Genomic DNA, 12,625 nt, shown 5'->3' with positions numbered 1-12,625 from the left:
CATTACATCTTCGACTAGGGTTCTATAGTTGAAACAAAAAGTAGACTTTTAGACTTTTTGCATTTTATGAAAAGTCGACTTTTCGATTTTTTGCATTTTATGAAAAGTCGACTTTTTCGACTTTCGACTTTTTGCATATATTTAAAAGTCTATTTTTCGACTTTTTCATTTAATTAAAAGTCGATTTTTCGACTTTTCGACTTTTAATATTTTATAAATAGTCGATTTTTCGACTTTTTCCGAATTTTGGACTTTTTTCGACTATTTTCGACTATTTTCGACTAATTTCGACTTTTTCCGACTTTATTCGACTTTTTCCGACCAGAGTTAAAAATTTATAAAGTTGCCAGAACCGTAAATTTATAATGTTGCCATTTAATATTATATTATTATTTATTATTAATAAAAAAATTTATTTATATTTTTTCTATTTATTGCAATTTTTTGAGTTTTTTCGACTTCTTTCTATTTTCGACTTTTTCCGACTATTTTCGACTTTTTCCGATTTTTTTCGGCTTCTTTCGACTTTTTCCGACTTATCGACTTTTTCCGACATTTCGACTTTTTGACTTTTTTCGACTCTTTCCGACTTTTCGACTTTTATTTACAAAGTCGACTTTTCGACTTTTTTCATAGACGATAGTCGAGTTATCGACTTTTTTGTAACGAAATAGTCGACTTCGACTTTTAGACTTTTTTCGACAAAAAGTCGATTGTTCGATTATTCGAAAGAATTAAACAAACATCTGTCAAAATAAAAAGACGAAACAAGAGAAGCGCAAACATTACGATAAGAAGAAGCGGCATAAAAATTGCAAAGCGACGCTGGATTTTTAAAGATTATTTGTTGAGAATTTTTTTTGTTCTTGAAAACTATTGCAAAATATATTAAAATCTAAAATATAATAATATCAAAAAATCAATTAATAAATTAAAATAATTAAACAGAAAAAGTATGAAAGCAAAAGAAAACTAAGAATAAAGTAAAACTATGCAGTGAATGTTGGATATTGGAAAAATTGTGATGAACAACACAAAAAAGCACGCAAAACAATAAGAACGAAAATTTATAAAAAAAAATTTACAAGAATTTCTGTTGAATTTATTATTACAAAACATGGAAATTGTGGTGTTAAATAGTGATATAGCACGTTTGGTATTGGGTAAGTTTGTTTTAATGGTTTTATACAAATGGAAAACGTTTACAATTAAAATCAATTTTTTTTTCGTTGGACAGACTATTTGAAGTCTCAAAAATTGAAAAAGGCTACACACACCTTTTGTAAGACTTCACCATATTTGAAACAGGAATTCTCGGCCTACAAACAGGGCTTGCAGACACATTCATTTTTTCCGGAGCTACAGGAAATTATTTGTGAATATGTAAAAATATCACGCAAAGGTAAAATATTCATATTAGAACTACATATGTATAATTATAAGGTACAGTTCCATTAACAACTTTCTTTACCTTTTTTTAACTTAAGTTGAACAACTGCTGCCCAAACTGACCGATGCCTTACGTTCCCAATTGCAATCGTGCAAGTTGTCGGAAAAAGTCAATGAACTATTAGAACGTGGTTCACAAGCCATACTTGGCACAAATCTGAGCAACAGTAAGAATGACCTAAAAAGTAGTGCCTCTACTGTGGCCAACTCACAAAGCAATAACACAGCCGATGAAAAGGATGGCTTACAGACTAAACGTAAACGAAGTTTTGATTGTTCTAACAATTCATCAAATGATGAAGTGGCTACTGATATGAATTCAAATAAAAGACACAAAATAACTTCATCTCGCATAGGGCCATACACGAAGAAAAGACGTGTACTACAGCCATATTGCTTTTTATCGGCCAAAGCTTTACAGCGTCATAAACGTCGTTATTATACAAAAGCTTGTGCCTCTACCACAGAGGAAGATGTCGAGGAAGAAGAGGATGTTGAAGAAGAATCGCAAGATTCGATTAATGACAACGCTGAAGATGTTAGTGTTACTGAAGAAGAGTCACAGGTTGATGAAGAATGTGATGGTGATGAAATATTCAATGGTGAAAAGCCTTCGAAAGAATCAACTCCACGAAATAGATCGAGTAGAAAGACAGAAAATTTAGTGGCCCCACCCATTATACCGGTATGTAATAACTCCTATCTTATTGAGAAAAAAATTTTGGAAAACTCGAATCTTTAACATAAAAAGTTAAAAAAATGTTTTTTTAAACGAAAAAAGCTTTTTCTCAAAAATCAAGTTTTTCCTAAAAAGAACACTTCTCCAAAAAGCTTTTTCACAAAACACATTAGGAAACAAGCTGCTTTTTTTAAACTTCTGAAAATAGCTACAAGCAGCTTTATTAAAAGATTTTTCCTAAGTTGTTTCCTCTAAATCTGTTTCATTGAAAGTTTTCTTAACAAAAGCTCTTTTGAAACACTAAATTATCTTTCTGCATTCAAATTTAAATCCATTTCTATAATTCACAGGATATTTCTCAAGCCATCTTAGACAATCCAGAATTTCAACAAAAATTAGTGGAAAACATCAATCAAGCATTAACTAAATCTAGTAGTGGAACTACAACACATCCAGTGAATCCCAACCAAACGGAAAACACGAATCTCCCTTTAAGCGGAACGTCATTAACTGGAGAAGAAATTACCTCAAGTCAACTTTTAGATCAAATGATCAAAAATATCTTAGATGCTACCGAAAAGGAACCCAGTTTTAATGACATCATACAAGAGGTGGTAGAGGCAGCCAATAAGCCTCAAGTACAATCGGCAGCAATACAATGTAACATTAATACAAATACAAATTTGCCGGCAATAGAAAATGTCCCCTTGACATACCCGTTGACTGAACCACCACCACCACCAGCACCACTAATGCCGGCACAAACAGTATCACAAATACAGTTGCAGCAAATACCAGCACCTGCAGCACCACATACTGAAGATGATGCAGCGCAAACAGGAAATGTCATGACAACCAGGAATATGTTAAATATACCTGCAACAAATGTACCACCACCACGTACTCCTGTCATAATAAGATCAGCAACTACCAACACTTCTATAACAAGTGCAACTGCTCTGACTGCTCAAGATCCTCCCTCAATGCTAGCGAATACTTCATTTGGACCGTTGATCGATCCAAATTTTTCCATTTCCAAATTAATTGTTTTAAACTCAAATGATAGTGCACAGAAACAGCATCCGGAAAATTGCATAGGTAATACCACAGCTGATAACCTTATAAGTCAATTATCTACCAGTGGTGTTGTGGATCCGTCAGATGAACAAGTTTATTTTGATACTACCACCGGTCAGCTAACCTTTCCCATTTTCCTAACCAACGATGGCTTATTGACAAATTTTCCCTTTCTCATTAATAATGAAATTGTTAATCAACAATTACAACCAAATAATTTGGGTAATTTAGAGGGATCGCGTTTAGAAATTCCCTTAAGCGAACCCATAGTAGTAAGTGCAAATCAATTGCCACCCAATTCTATAATTCTAAGTAGTGCTCATAAGGAAACTACTGTTGAAAATCCTGAAACGGTGGAAAAAACTATTAAGGAGGCAGATGTAAAGCACTGTAATACGGTACCACCCACTTCAACGGACAATCGTTTGTTATATGACAAAGCTACCCCCTCCTCAAGTGGCATAGTTAATACTAAAGCTTTTAAAAGTTTGTCTACACCACGCAAACGAACTTCTCATGTTAGAACACTAACATTTTCGCCCAGAGATCCCAATTCTTTAGGTACTGTGGGTACACCATTGTCCACCAGAAGGGAGGCCATAAGTCGTTTCCAAAGAACTCTACCAAAAGTCATAACAGAGGAAGAAAAAGTTAAAACAGTGGAAAATTTGGAAAAACTAGAAGAAAAGGAAAATAATGCTTCTGAAAAGGCTGTCATAAAAACTGTCGAAATACTGCCAACTATAGCAAATTCCGCGGCAAATGCTAACAGCGAAATCATGGTAGAGAACACTAGTGTCTCAGCAAATGAGTCCAGCAACGTCCCACCCCTCTTCGTCAGCGAGGAGAGCAGCAACCAAACTATTATAAACAAACAGATAACAGCCTCAAAGGATGTACAAAAGGAACCTTTAAAACCCAAAGCCTTAACAAATATATCCAAAACCCAAACTACGACGGATGAAAATACACCAAAACGCAAACAATACCGCAAAACTGCTGTAAGATCTTGCAAAAGACAATTGTCAAAGTCATCAAATGAAGATGAATTACTCGAAGAAGAGAAGGCGGAAAAGGAAAATGAAAAAACTGAGGAATCGCCGCCGCAAGGTGATGGAAATTCTGCTGACAATGATATGATGCAAGAATGGATACGTTTTCGCAGTACATGTAAAAAAGTCGATTTGGATGTACGTCTACGAGAGATCAATGCCTCGACACAATCAAAACAAGTCAAGAAAGTTAATACCAAGAAGCGTGTTAGGCGTAAAAAACCGGCGGCGATTAAGAAAAAAGAAAAACAATTGGCGAAAGAAGCTGAAGAACTGGAAAGATCTAGAGAACTACATAATGAATCACAAGAACAGTTGGAACTGGATGAACAACTTAATGGGTCCATCGACAAACCACTAAATGAAAACCAGGATAATGTTAACCTTAACGGCGCAATTAATAAAGAAAACGCTGTGGTTAATGAACAAAAACCTTTAGCGGAAAATGATAAACAGCGTGTAGTAGCAGAAAAAGCTAAAATGTGTACTACTCAAAATGATAATGATAAATCAGTCGGGAAATCGGGTAAATCAGATAAAAAACCTAAAGATCAAGATCAAAAGAAAACCGAAGAAGTGACAAAACCAATTGAGGCTCCTTTGGAAAATACATTGAAACCCATTATCCAAAGTCATAATACTGAAACTATTTCGCAACCACCGCCACCACATGTCAATGAAGCCTTGGAACGTGAAAAAAGGACGGCAAATATGGCATTCCTATTGGAAACACCTTTTAAAGATCCCAATCTTGGCTCTAATATACCACCCACTCCAGGTATATTTGCTCCTTCTTTGGAGACGCCGGCTGGTAAACAAAAGGAACCTCATGATGATATGCAAGCCTCAGCTTCTTTTCTTTTTGGTTCTATTACTAAAAGTGAGTTAGATACTCCTTTAATGAGTGCCATAACACCTGGTTTTCGTTTTACACCCTTTGGTTTAAAAGATATAGGCACTCCGAAAAGTATACCCGGGACAGACTACTCCTCGGGAGGTGGTTCTTACTATAAACCTGATGAAAGTGAAGATTTAGATCGTAATATTGATAAAATGCTACGGAACTCCGCACAAAAGAAGCCAGATACAGAAGAAGCCAATGACACTGATAATGTGGAACCGGAAGAAAGAGAAGAAGGTGAAATTGCAAGTGAACCAATTGATAATGAGCATAAAGAGGAAATGGATAAAATTGAAGTAGAAATTCCTATAGAAAAACTAAAAGTGGAACCTATAGTCTTGAAACGTATAAAATCTTTCGGTACCGAGGCTGTTGATAGCATGGAGACAGCCAAAATAGATCCACATTATACACTAGTGTCTGGTTTACCAGAAATTTCTGCTGCCGAAGAGGAATCCTCATCATCTTCCTCTTCCTCATCAGGATCCTCATCATCATCAAAGTCTTCTTCTTCCTCATCATCTTCCTCGTCATCATCTTCTTCCTCGTCTTCATCTAGTTCAAATGCTTCGGTAAAATCCAAAGCTGTCAAAGAGGCTGCAGAATCTAACAAGAAAGTTAATATAAATGATTTAGATAATTTATCTGAAATCTCCAGCACAGAAGATGAAGAATGGCAAAAACTAGCCGTCACCGATAATGATGAAAATTCTCAGCTGGTTAGTAATGATGGTGAAGTGCGTTATCCAGTAAGAAGTTGGCTTACGCCCATCAAAGAGAATATGATTATTGAAACAAAAACTTTGAAGGAAACTGAAGTTTCTCAAACCACATTAGTGGACTCCAAGCCAGCCACCATAAAAGTAACACTACCCTTAAAATCAGCAGAAAAAAGAAATAGACAAGTTAAGGAATTGGAATTAAAGAAACAACGCATGAAGGAGAAACTTAAAAACGATGCTAGTACAACAACGAAGAAAGATAAACCCGTTGCAACATCAACAACAGCACCTAATATATCAGCTGCCTTGGCGGCTACACGTATGTTACATTCCATGCGTGACAAAGGCAAGAAACCAGCATGTTTCCAAAACCAAAATTACACAGAACAAGCCGCAGTTGATGCCACACAAACGGCACAAGATAAACGTTCCTTAGATGTTCTGACCGCCTTAAATCTCTCGGCCAAAAAGCATTTGCCAAAAACTCCAGAAAATCAACAAAAACAACAACCCCGTGTCTTGCCAGCGGAGGATAATGCTGTGACTGTATCACCAGACATTGTCAAAGGAAAATCTAAACTTAATATTTCTCCTTCGAACACAAATAAAACACCACAACGCAAATGTTTACCCATAGAAGCCAGACCGGTGACCAGAACTATACGTAAATCGGGTAAGAAAATTGTAAGGACTCCATTGGCTTTCAAGGTCATACATTCTCCTGGCAAAATAAACTCACACAGTACCACCACAACATTGGCAGAATTTGCTGCCACTAAAACTCTTAATAAAAGTAAAGAAACCTCTATACCTTTTATACAACAAACTTTAAGAGTGTCTCCGCGACTCATGAAACCCAACAAGCTAAGAGGCAAGAAACCCGTCGAATCTCCCGTACAAAAAACTAAAGCTAACACCAGAAATGCTAAAACCAAGGCGGCAGCAGTGGCTAAGCCAAAAGCGGCACGTACACGAAGTAATAATAAAAAGAAAGAAACAGCTCCTTTAGAAAAGGAAATGAAAGAGTTGTTGGAAGACTGGAAAGAGGAATTGTTAGAAAATAAAAATGAACAAGAAGAATTTGTAGATGAGACTGCGTCTGCTGTAAAACCCAAAATTCATCTTAAGGCTCGAAATGCCATGATTTCGAATAAAACTAAAATAGAAACGAAAAAAGAAAAAGTGGATGAAACTAGCAAGAAAACAGAAAAAGTATTAATAGAAGAAGTACAAAATAAGACAAAGGAAAAGGCACAAAAAGAGCATAACACTATATCAAAAACTGAAACTCCAACACTGGCACAAGCGACAGCCAACACAGCACAGGAAAATGATTACTTTGATGAAGACGACGACGATGATGACGATCCTTTAGAAGATTGTGAAATTACCACTTTTGATGAGACAGATACTAAAAGATTTATTAACTATACTTACAATGGTCCAGATGGACCGCCAGCCGTTACTCCTCAACGTCATGATTTTTCCAATTTCCAAATGGTGGTGGCCATTGACGAAAATGAAAAGCATATATGGCGTATTAGCGACGGCATCTGCCTATTTAGTTGTGCACCCAGTTTGCCAGTCAAGACGGCGGCAGCTACAATACCGAAAAAACGTAAAATACGTACTACATCTGTAACAACTGTAACGACTAATAAGGCTGTTACCGCCATTGCGCCACCTAATACAAAAATAGCAGCTTTAAAAGCTTTTACTACAAACAATCCAACGGCTACATCAACACCTGTGGCTGGTGCAGCATCTGCTAGTAGAACTATTGCGGAAAATGGCAAAAATACGGGTTCAACTGATGAAGGAGAAGGGTAAGTGTATAAATATTATATTATAAATCTTTTACAAGCATTTTGGTAGATTTTATTTCAATCTAAACTTTTTCACCTTTTGATTAACTATATGAAAGTTTAAAGTGATTGTACCTACATCGTATCTCGGGACGTAAAAGAAAACATAAAGACGGTTTGTATCTATAACTGAAACAGAAACAGATTGATAATTTTATTCTGACTAATCTGTTGCTTTTTCAGATATGGATAGAGTTTAAACTTTTAAGTAAAGTCATGAGTACATAGATTGCATTTTGTGGTTATTGAATATCGGACATTTCTAAACGTTTAAGCAAAACATTTAAAACTGTACGTTTATGGAATATCAGATTCTCAACTAATATCTTGAGAAAAACCAGAGCTTTACGAATGGCTTTGAATGAATTACCAAAATTGTGAACTTATTCTGTTTTGTTATGCGTCTTTGGTATAATATAGGTTCGAGACACGAAATGATTGATCTTGTAAGTGTCAGTCCACAATAGGAAACATTTTTTTTGATTTTGCGTGAGAGACAGAGAAAAAATAATCGAAAAACATTCGTCTCTCTCGCGGTATAAAGTTTCTTGTACTCGAAAACTTGTTTCGTCATTCTTCGCATTCGTACAACAAATTAATGCAATTAACACGTAGTTTCTGAAACAAAAGTTTCTATGTGTAGACAAAGAGAATTAAGAAAAAGTTTCTAAGTGGACCTGGTCTAAGTGCGACTAATTTTTTAGACGCAGACTGAGTTTGGGCAAAGAGGTAGTTATAAGTTTTAATCAAATGATAGGAAAACAATATAGTTTAAAAATGTATTGTATTCGAATCATTGGAATGATTTCTTCCCACATTCGTATTCATTTAATATAAATGACTTTGATTATACACTCAACATTAAAAATAAAATACAATGGCTTTTGACTCACAACTCCAACTCCGTTAAATGGTGGTTCGGTTGGTCCCTTCGTTGACATCCTAGTAGGAACTGTTTTAACAGCATGATGTGTTCCATGATTGAAAGCATCTATGTTTCGTCATGCAGATGTTCTTCAGACGTCATTTGAATGCAGCCTCTTACCGTTCTAAGGGCTGCGTTTTAACAGCTTCTTCAATTGTGTGTCGCTAACTCTGGGTGTCTACACTGGCGCTACGTAGTTTACCACTGACCGGCCAATCGTTTAGTAGGTATTTAACAAGGTTTCTGAATCCATTCCCCAAGTGCAGCCGGCTAGAGACTTGAGTACCTTGTTTCTACTTCGCATCTTGTTGCAGATTGCAGTGGTGTGCTCTGAGGACATAAGGAGGCTATCAAATGATTTACCGTCGGATGTTTTTTTGCCATCGATTGTCACGTCTAGTTCTAGCCCTACTTTCCAAGTGGTAAAGAGACTTGCTGAGGATTTTGTTGGCGTTATTTTTAAATTCTTTGAATGAAAGAAGCTGGAAAGATTACATAGGTAACTGTTTATTAAACAGCAAAGGTCATCAATACTATCGCCCGTGGCCAATATCTAACAGTCATCGGCGTAAGATATTATTTGGACGCCGTTCGGGGGTATTGGGAGTTTAGACATGTAGAAATTAAATTGTATCGTCGATCGAAAGGACTCCACCTTATGGTACTCCCTGTTTAATTCTGCGAGATTTAGATTTCTTGTTCCTAAAATCCACAAATGACTGTCGCCCACACATGTAATTCACAAGTCGTATCTTGGTGTTGTCGGAGAGATCAGAGAGAGGGACAGTAGGACTCAGAGGTTGGGTTGTTGTGATATTCAGAGTGTTGCAGTTTGGTTTATTATAGTTTCCTACTCACTGCATCAAACCAAACAGATTCCTTAATAAATTATAGAAAAACTAAAATTTCGTTTTTAATAATAGTGAATGCCGGACCATAACATTGTAAGCGAGACCGTATTAGCTCCCTCTTCGTTAAAATTGTTGTTAAATCCTCAGAAAACCAATAATACATTTGCTTATCTGCTGATCGCCTTATAGCAGATACATTCGCCTGAATGCGGTAAAAACTTTCGTCACTTTATAGGAAACAATAATCGGCACACATATTTATTGATTCTGGAGGGTCTAATGTTTCTTTAGGTTCAAGAGCCTTTAGCCTTTAACTTAATAGCAGAATATAGGTCTAGTTAAACAGTTATCACATTAAATAGTTACCAATTAAATATGTGAATAATATTCCTTTCGGTTCATAATCCTCAAGCTTTTAAATTATCGCATAACATACATCCAGTTGAAAAGCGATTAAATCAGATAGTAATACATTGAATAAGGTAAGCAATGCTTTTGTTGGAGAGTTATTTTCAGCTGTAGTGTATCTAGAATCGCATTGTTTCTCAAAGTGCGCTCGATGGGCAAGTGTTGAGAAGTATGACATAAAGCTGAACAATTGTCTGATGCCTCCGGGGTTGATTACCGAGCTAGTTCCTATCACCATCTTGCACAAATATAAAAATACAATTTAAGACATATTTTAAAGGACTAAACTAGTATATTTTTCTCCTAACATGATACCAAAAATGCGCCAACTAGTTAATTTTGTTGTAAAAATTCTTACTACTTAATCTCAACAACTATCAAAAGTTTTCATATAACAAATATCAACATATCATTGCAGCTCTAAATCCAAGACCACTACAAAAGCACAACCAATTGAAACGGTTAAAAAACCTCTGGCAGATACAAGTAATGAAACTCCAAAAATACAAAATGAAGATATCGAATTAATATTATCACATCTGCATGGTACTTAAAAAGAAAACAACGACAATTTTAAGTAAATTAGTGCAATGTCGATCTAAATAGGTACTGTACAAATTTTGCACCAGTACATAACATAAACCAGTAACTAATATCTTCTTCTAATATCAGAAACTATATATAAATGTATAGCTATATAAATTATAATAACTTGTCATAAAAATTATTTTATTATCACTAAGAAAAGCATCATAAACGTTTTTTTATTACATAATTATCTATGTAAATTTTTATATTTTAATGAAAAAAAGCATTTCCTTATTGTTACTACAACAGTTAATTTCTGAAAAATTCACTTTGTTATAAATACTTTTATAAACTTAAAGTATTTTATTTACATTTATTTAAATATCAAAACCAAAACACGATCGAAATATGTTTTCCTTTTAATGCAAACGCTTTAAGACTCGGTGTTTTAATTAAACGTTACTCATAAAATTTGTTAAATTGCTTTAAATTGCATCTTCATCATAAACATTTTGATTTCATTATTAAAAAAAATATCTTTTATACATACTTTTACTACATACATATATTTTTTATTTTTATTTTTTATTATTATTATAATTATAAGTTTTCGCTTAGATTTATTTAACATTTAAAAAGAAATTGTTTGTGTAAAATATTTGTAAAAAAAATATAATCGTAATAAAAAGAAAATATTGAAATAAGAATTACTCTCTTCAAGTGATTTTATTTAAAAAATATATCAATTCCACGATGAAAGCGTTCAAAGGCCTTATCATGCTGAGAATGAAAACATTCATTGCATTTAATTCTCAATCAGATCCACACAATAGTCTTAATTACAAAAATGCAATAAGATTCATAGAGAAATCAATTGGACTTTAGCAAAATAACAAAAGCTTTTCTTATTGCTCATCGGAATACGGAGACCTTTTTGTCATTCGTCGAAAGTGTAAAGGTTAGTTCTTCAAGTCCGATTCCTTAGGAATACATTGACCAAACCGTTTGATAAAGCTTGTGTTATTCCATTCATCATTTTGTCTTAGTAATTTCAAAGCTACTCGGCCTCGAATTGCTTTAAAATTGCTCCTCGAACAGGAGGAATACCTATCGGAAATAGTATAATGATTCTTAAGAAAATTGTCACAATGTGTGGGGTATGTTCTATCGATATTACAGTCGGAAATGCAACAACAACTTGTGTTCAACATTTTCTTATCCCAATTCTGAGAGATAGGCTCGATGATAAGTGTTCTATGAAGCTGTAATGTTCTGAAGTTCTGACTCTCCAATCTAGCGAAGATGAGTAGATCGAACTTTATAATCTTCCTAAATTGTAGCATTGATTCGATCTAAGCTATGAATTAAAGTTCTACTATATTTTGAACTTAACTTATTCCTAAAAGTAAAGAAAGTGATAATAAAAATGAAAAAAAAAAGGTTTGAAGAAAGTGTCATAATCAGATTAATTCTAAAGGTCTTACGGTTAAAGCTTAAAATAACGGGGAAATCTGATGCGTTTCCTTCGATTTTATCCTAGCATTCGGAAAGATAACATTCGAAATCAAACGTATTGTTTTTAAACAATCCAGTCTCGAGGTTTCGCAATGGGGCGAGTTTGTAAAGTGTACTCCGTCCGCAAAGCACTAGGATTATAACTTGAATCTAAATATATGAAAAACACACTCCATTTATCATTGACCTATCCCCGGTAAGGACCATTTAGTCCATACATGCATAACAACTAAATAATCGCACTACTGATCCACATCATGTTCCTTGGTAGACTGCATTACCACGTCATTGTATCATAATCCAATAAAGGACACTCTTGAGAGGCAATCCTGTATGTCAATATCTCTCGTATATGTTGCGACGATTTTGAATTTCTTCTTATCCCCTAGCTAACCCGTTACCTTTGCAGGTAGTCACCCTAAACTATCTAGCATCATTATAACATGAACGATTCCATTACCACCTAGATCCTACATGTTTGCGTAATTGTCTGCCAATCATTCAAGCCCAACACCAACCTCACATAGTTAATCCAGGAATTTGCAAGGTCGTTTTGCAACTGATTCCGAAATGATTGAAAATTTTCAGATTCTGTGGGTCTGAAATTTGTGGTAACGGGAAACTAATAAAAACCGACATCAGAATTTCGGTTT

General features: G+C 34.9%; 1 protein-coding gene across 1 annotated transcript; it reads left to right on the top strand.

Moving 5' to 3' along the window:
* Positions 1 to 786: 786 nt before the first annotated feature.
* LOC111680581 (serine-rich adhesin for platelets) lies at positions 787 to 11,014 on the top strand. Its single transcript, XM_023442249.2, has 5 exons — positions 787 to 1,163; positions 1,238 to 1,402; positions 1,488 to 2,134; positions 2,479 to 7,706; positions 10,348 to 11,014. Exons 1-5 carry the CDS (start codon positions 1,118 to 1,120, stop codon positions 10,481 to 10,483), a joined length of 6,222 nt encoding a protein of 2,073 aa, XP_023298017.2. The 5' UTR covers positions 787 to 1,117; the 3' UTR covers positions 10,484 to 11,014.
* The last annotated feature ends 1,611 nt before the right edge of the window (positions 11,015 to 12,625 follow it).

This window comes from Lucilia cuprina, chromosome 3 (assembly GCF_022045245.1).
Source record: "Lucilia cuprina isolate Lc7/37 chromosome 3, ASM2204524v1, whole genome shotgun sequence".
Classification (NCBI taxonomy): Eukaryota; Metazoa; Arthropoda; class Insecta; order Diptera; family Calliphoridae; genus Lucilia; species Lucilia cuprina.
Note: the sequence above shows the minus strand (reverse complement) of the source record. Positions and strands in the feature narration are given on the sequence as shown.

Coding starts and splice junctions, on each gene's coding strand:
- LOC111680581 (XM_023442249.2), top strand. CDS start 1,118: ATGGAAATTGTGGTGTTAAATAGTGATATAGCACGTTTGGTATTGG. Junction 1,164..1,237: donor TATAGCACGTTTGGTATTGG/GTAAGTTTGTTT, acceptor TTCGTTGGACAG/ACTATTTGAAGTCTCAAAAA. Junction 1,403..1,487: donor TGTAAAAATATCACGCAAAG/GTAAAATATTCA, acceptor TTTTAACTTAAG/TTGAACAACTGCTGCCCAAA.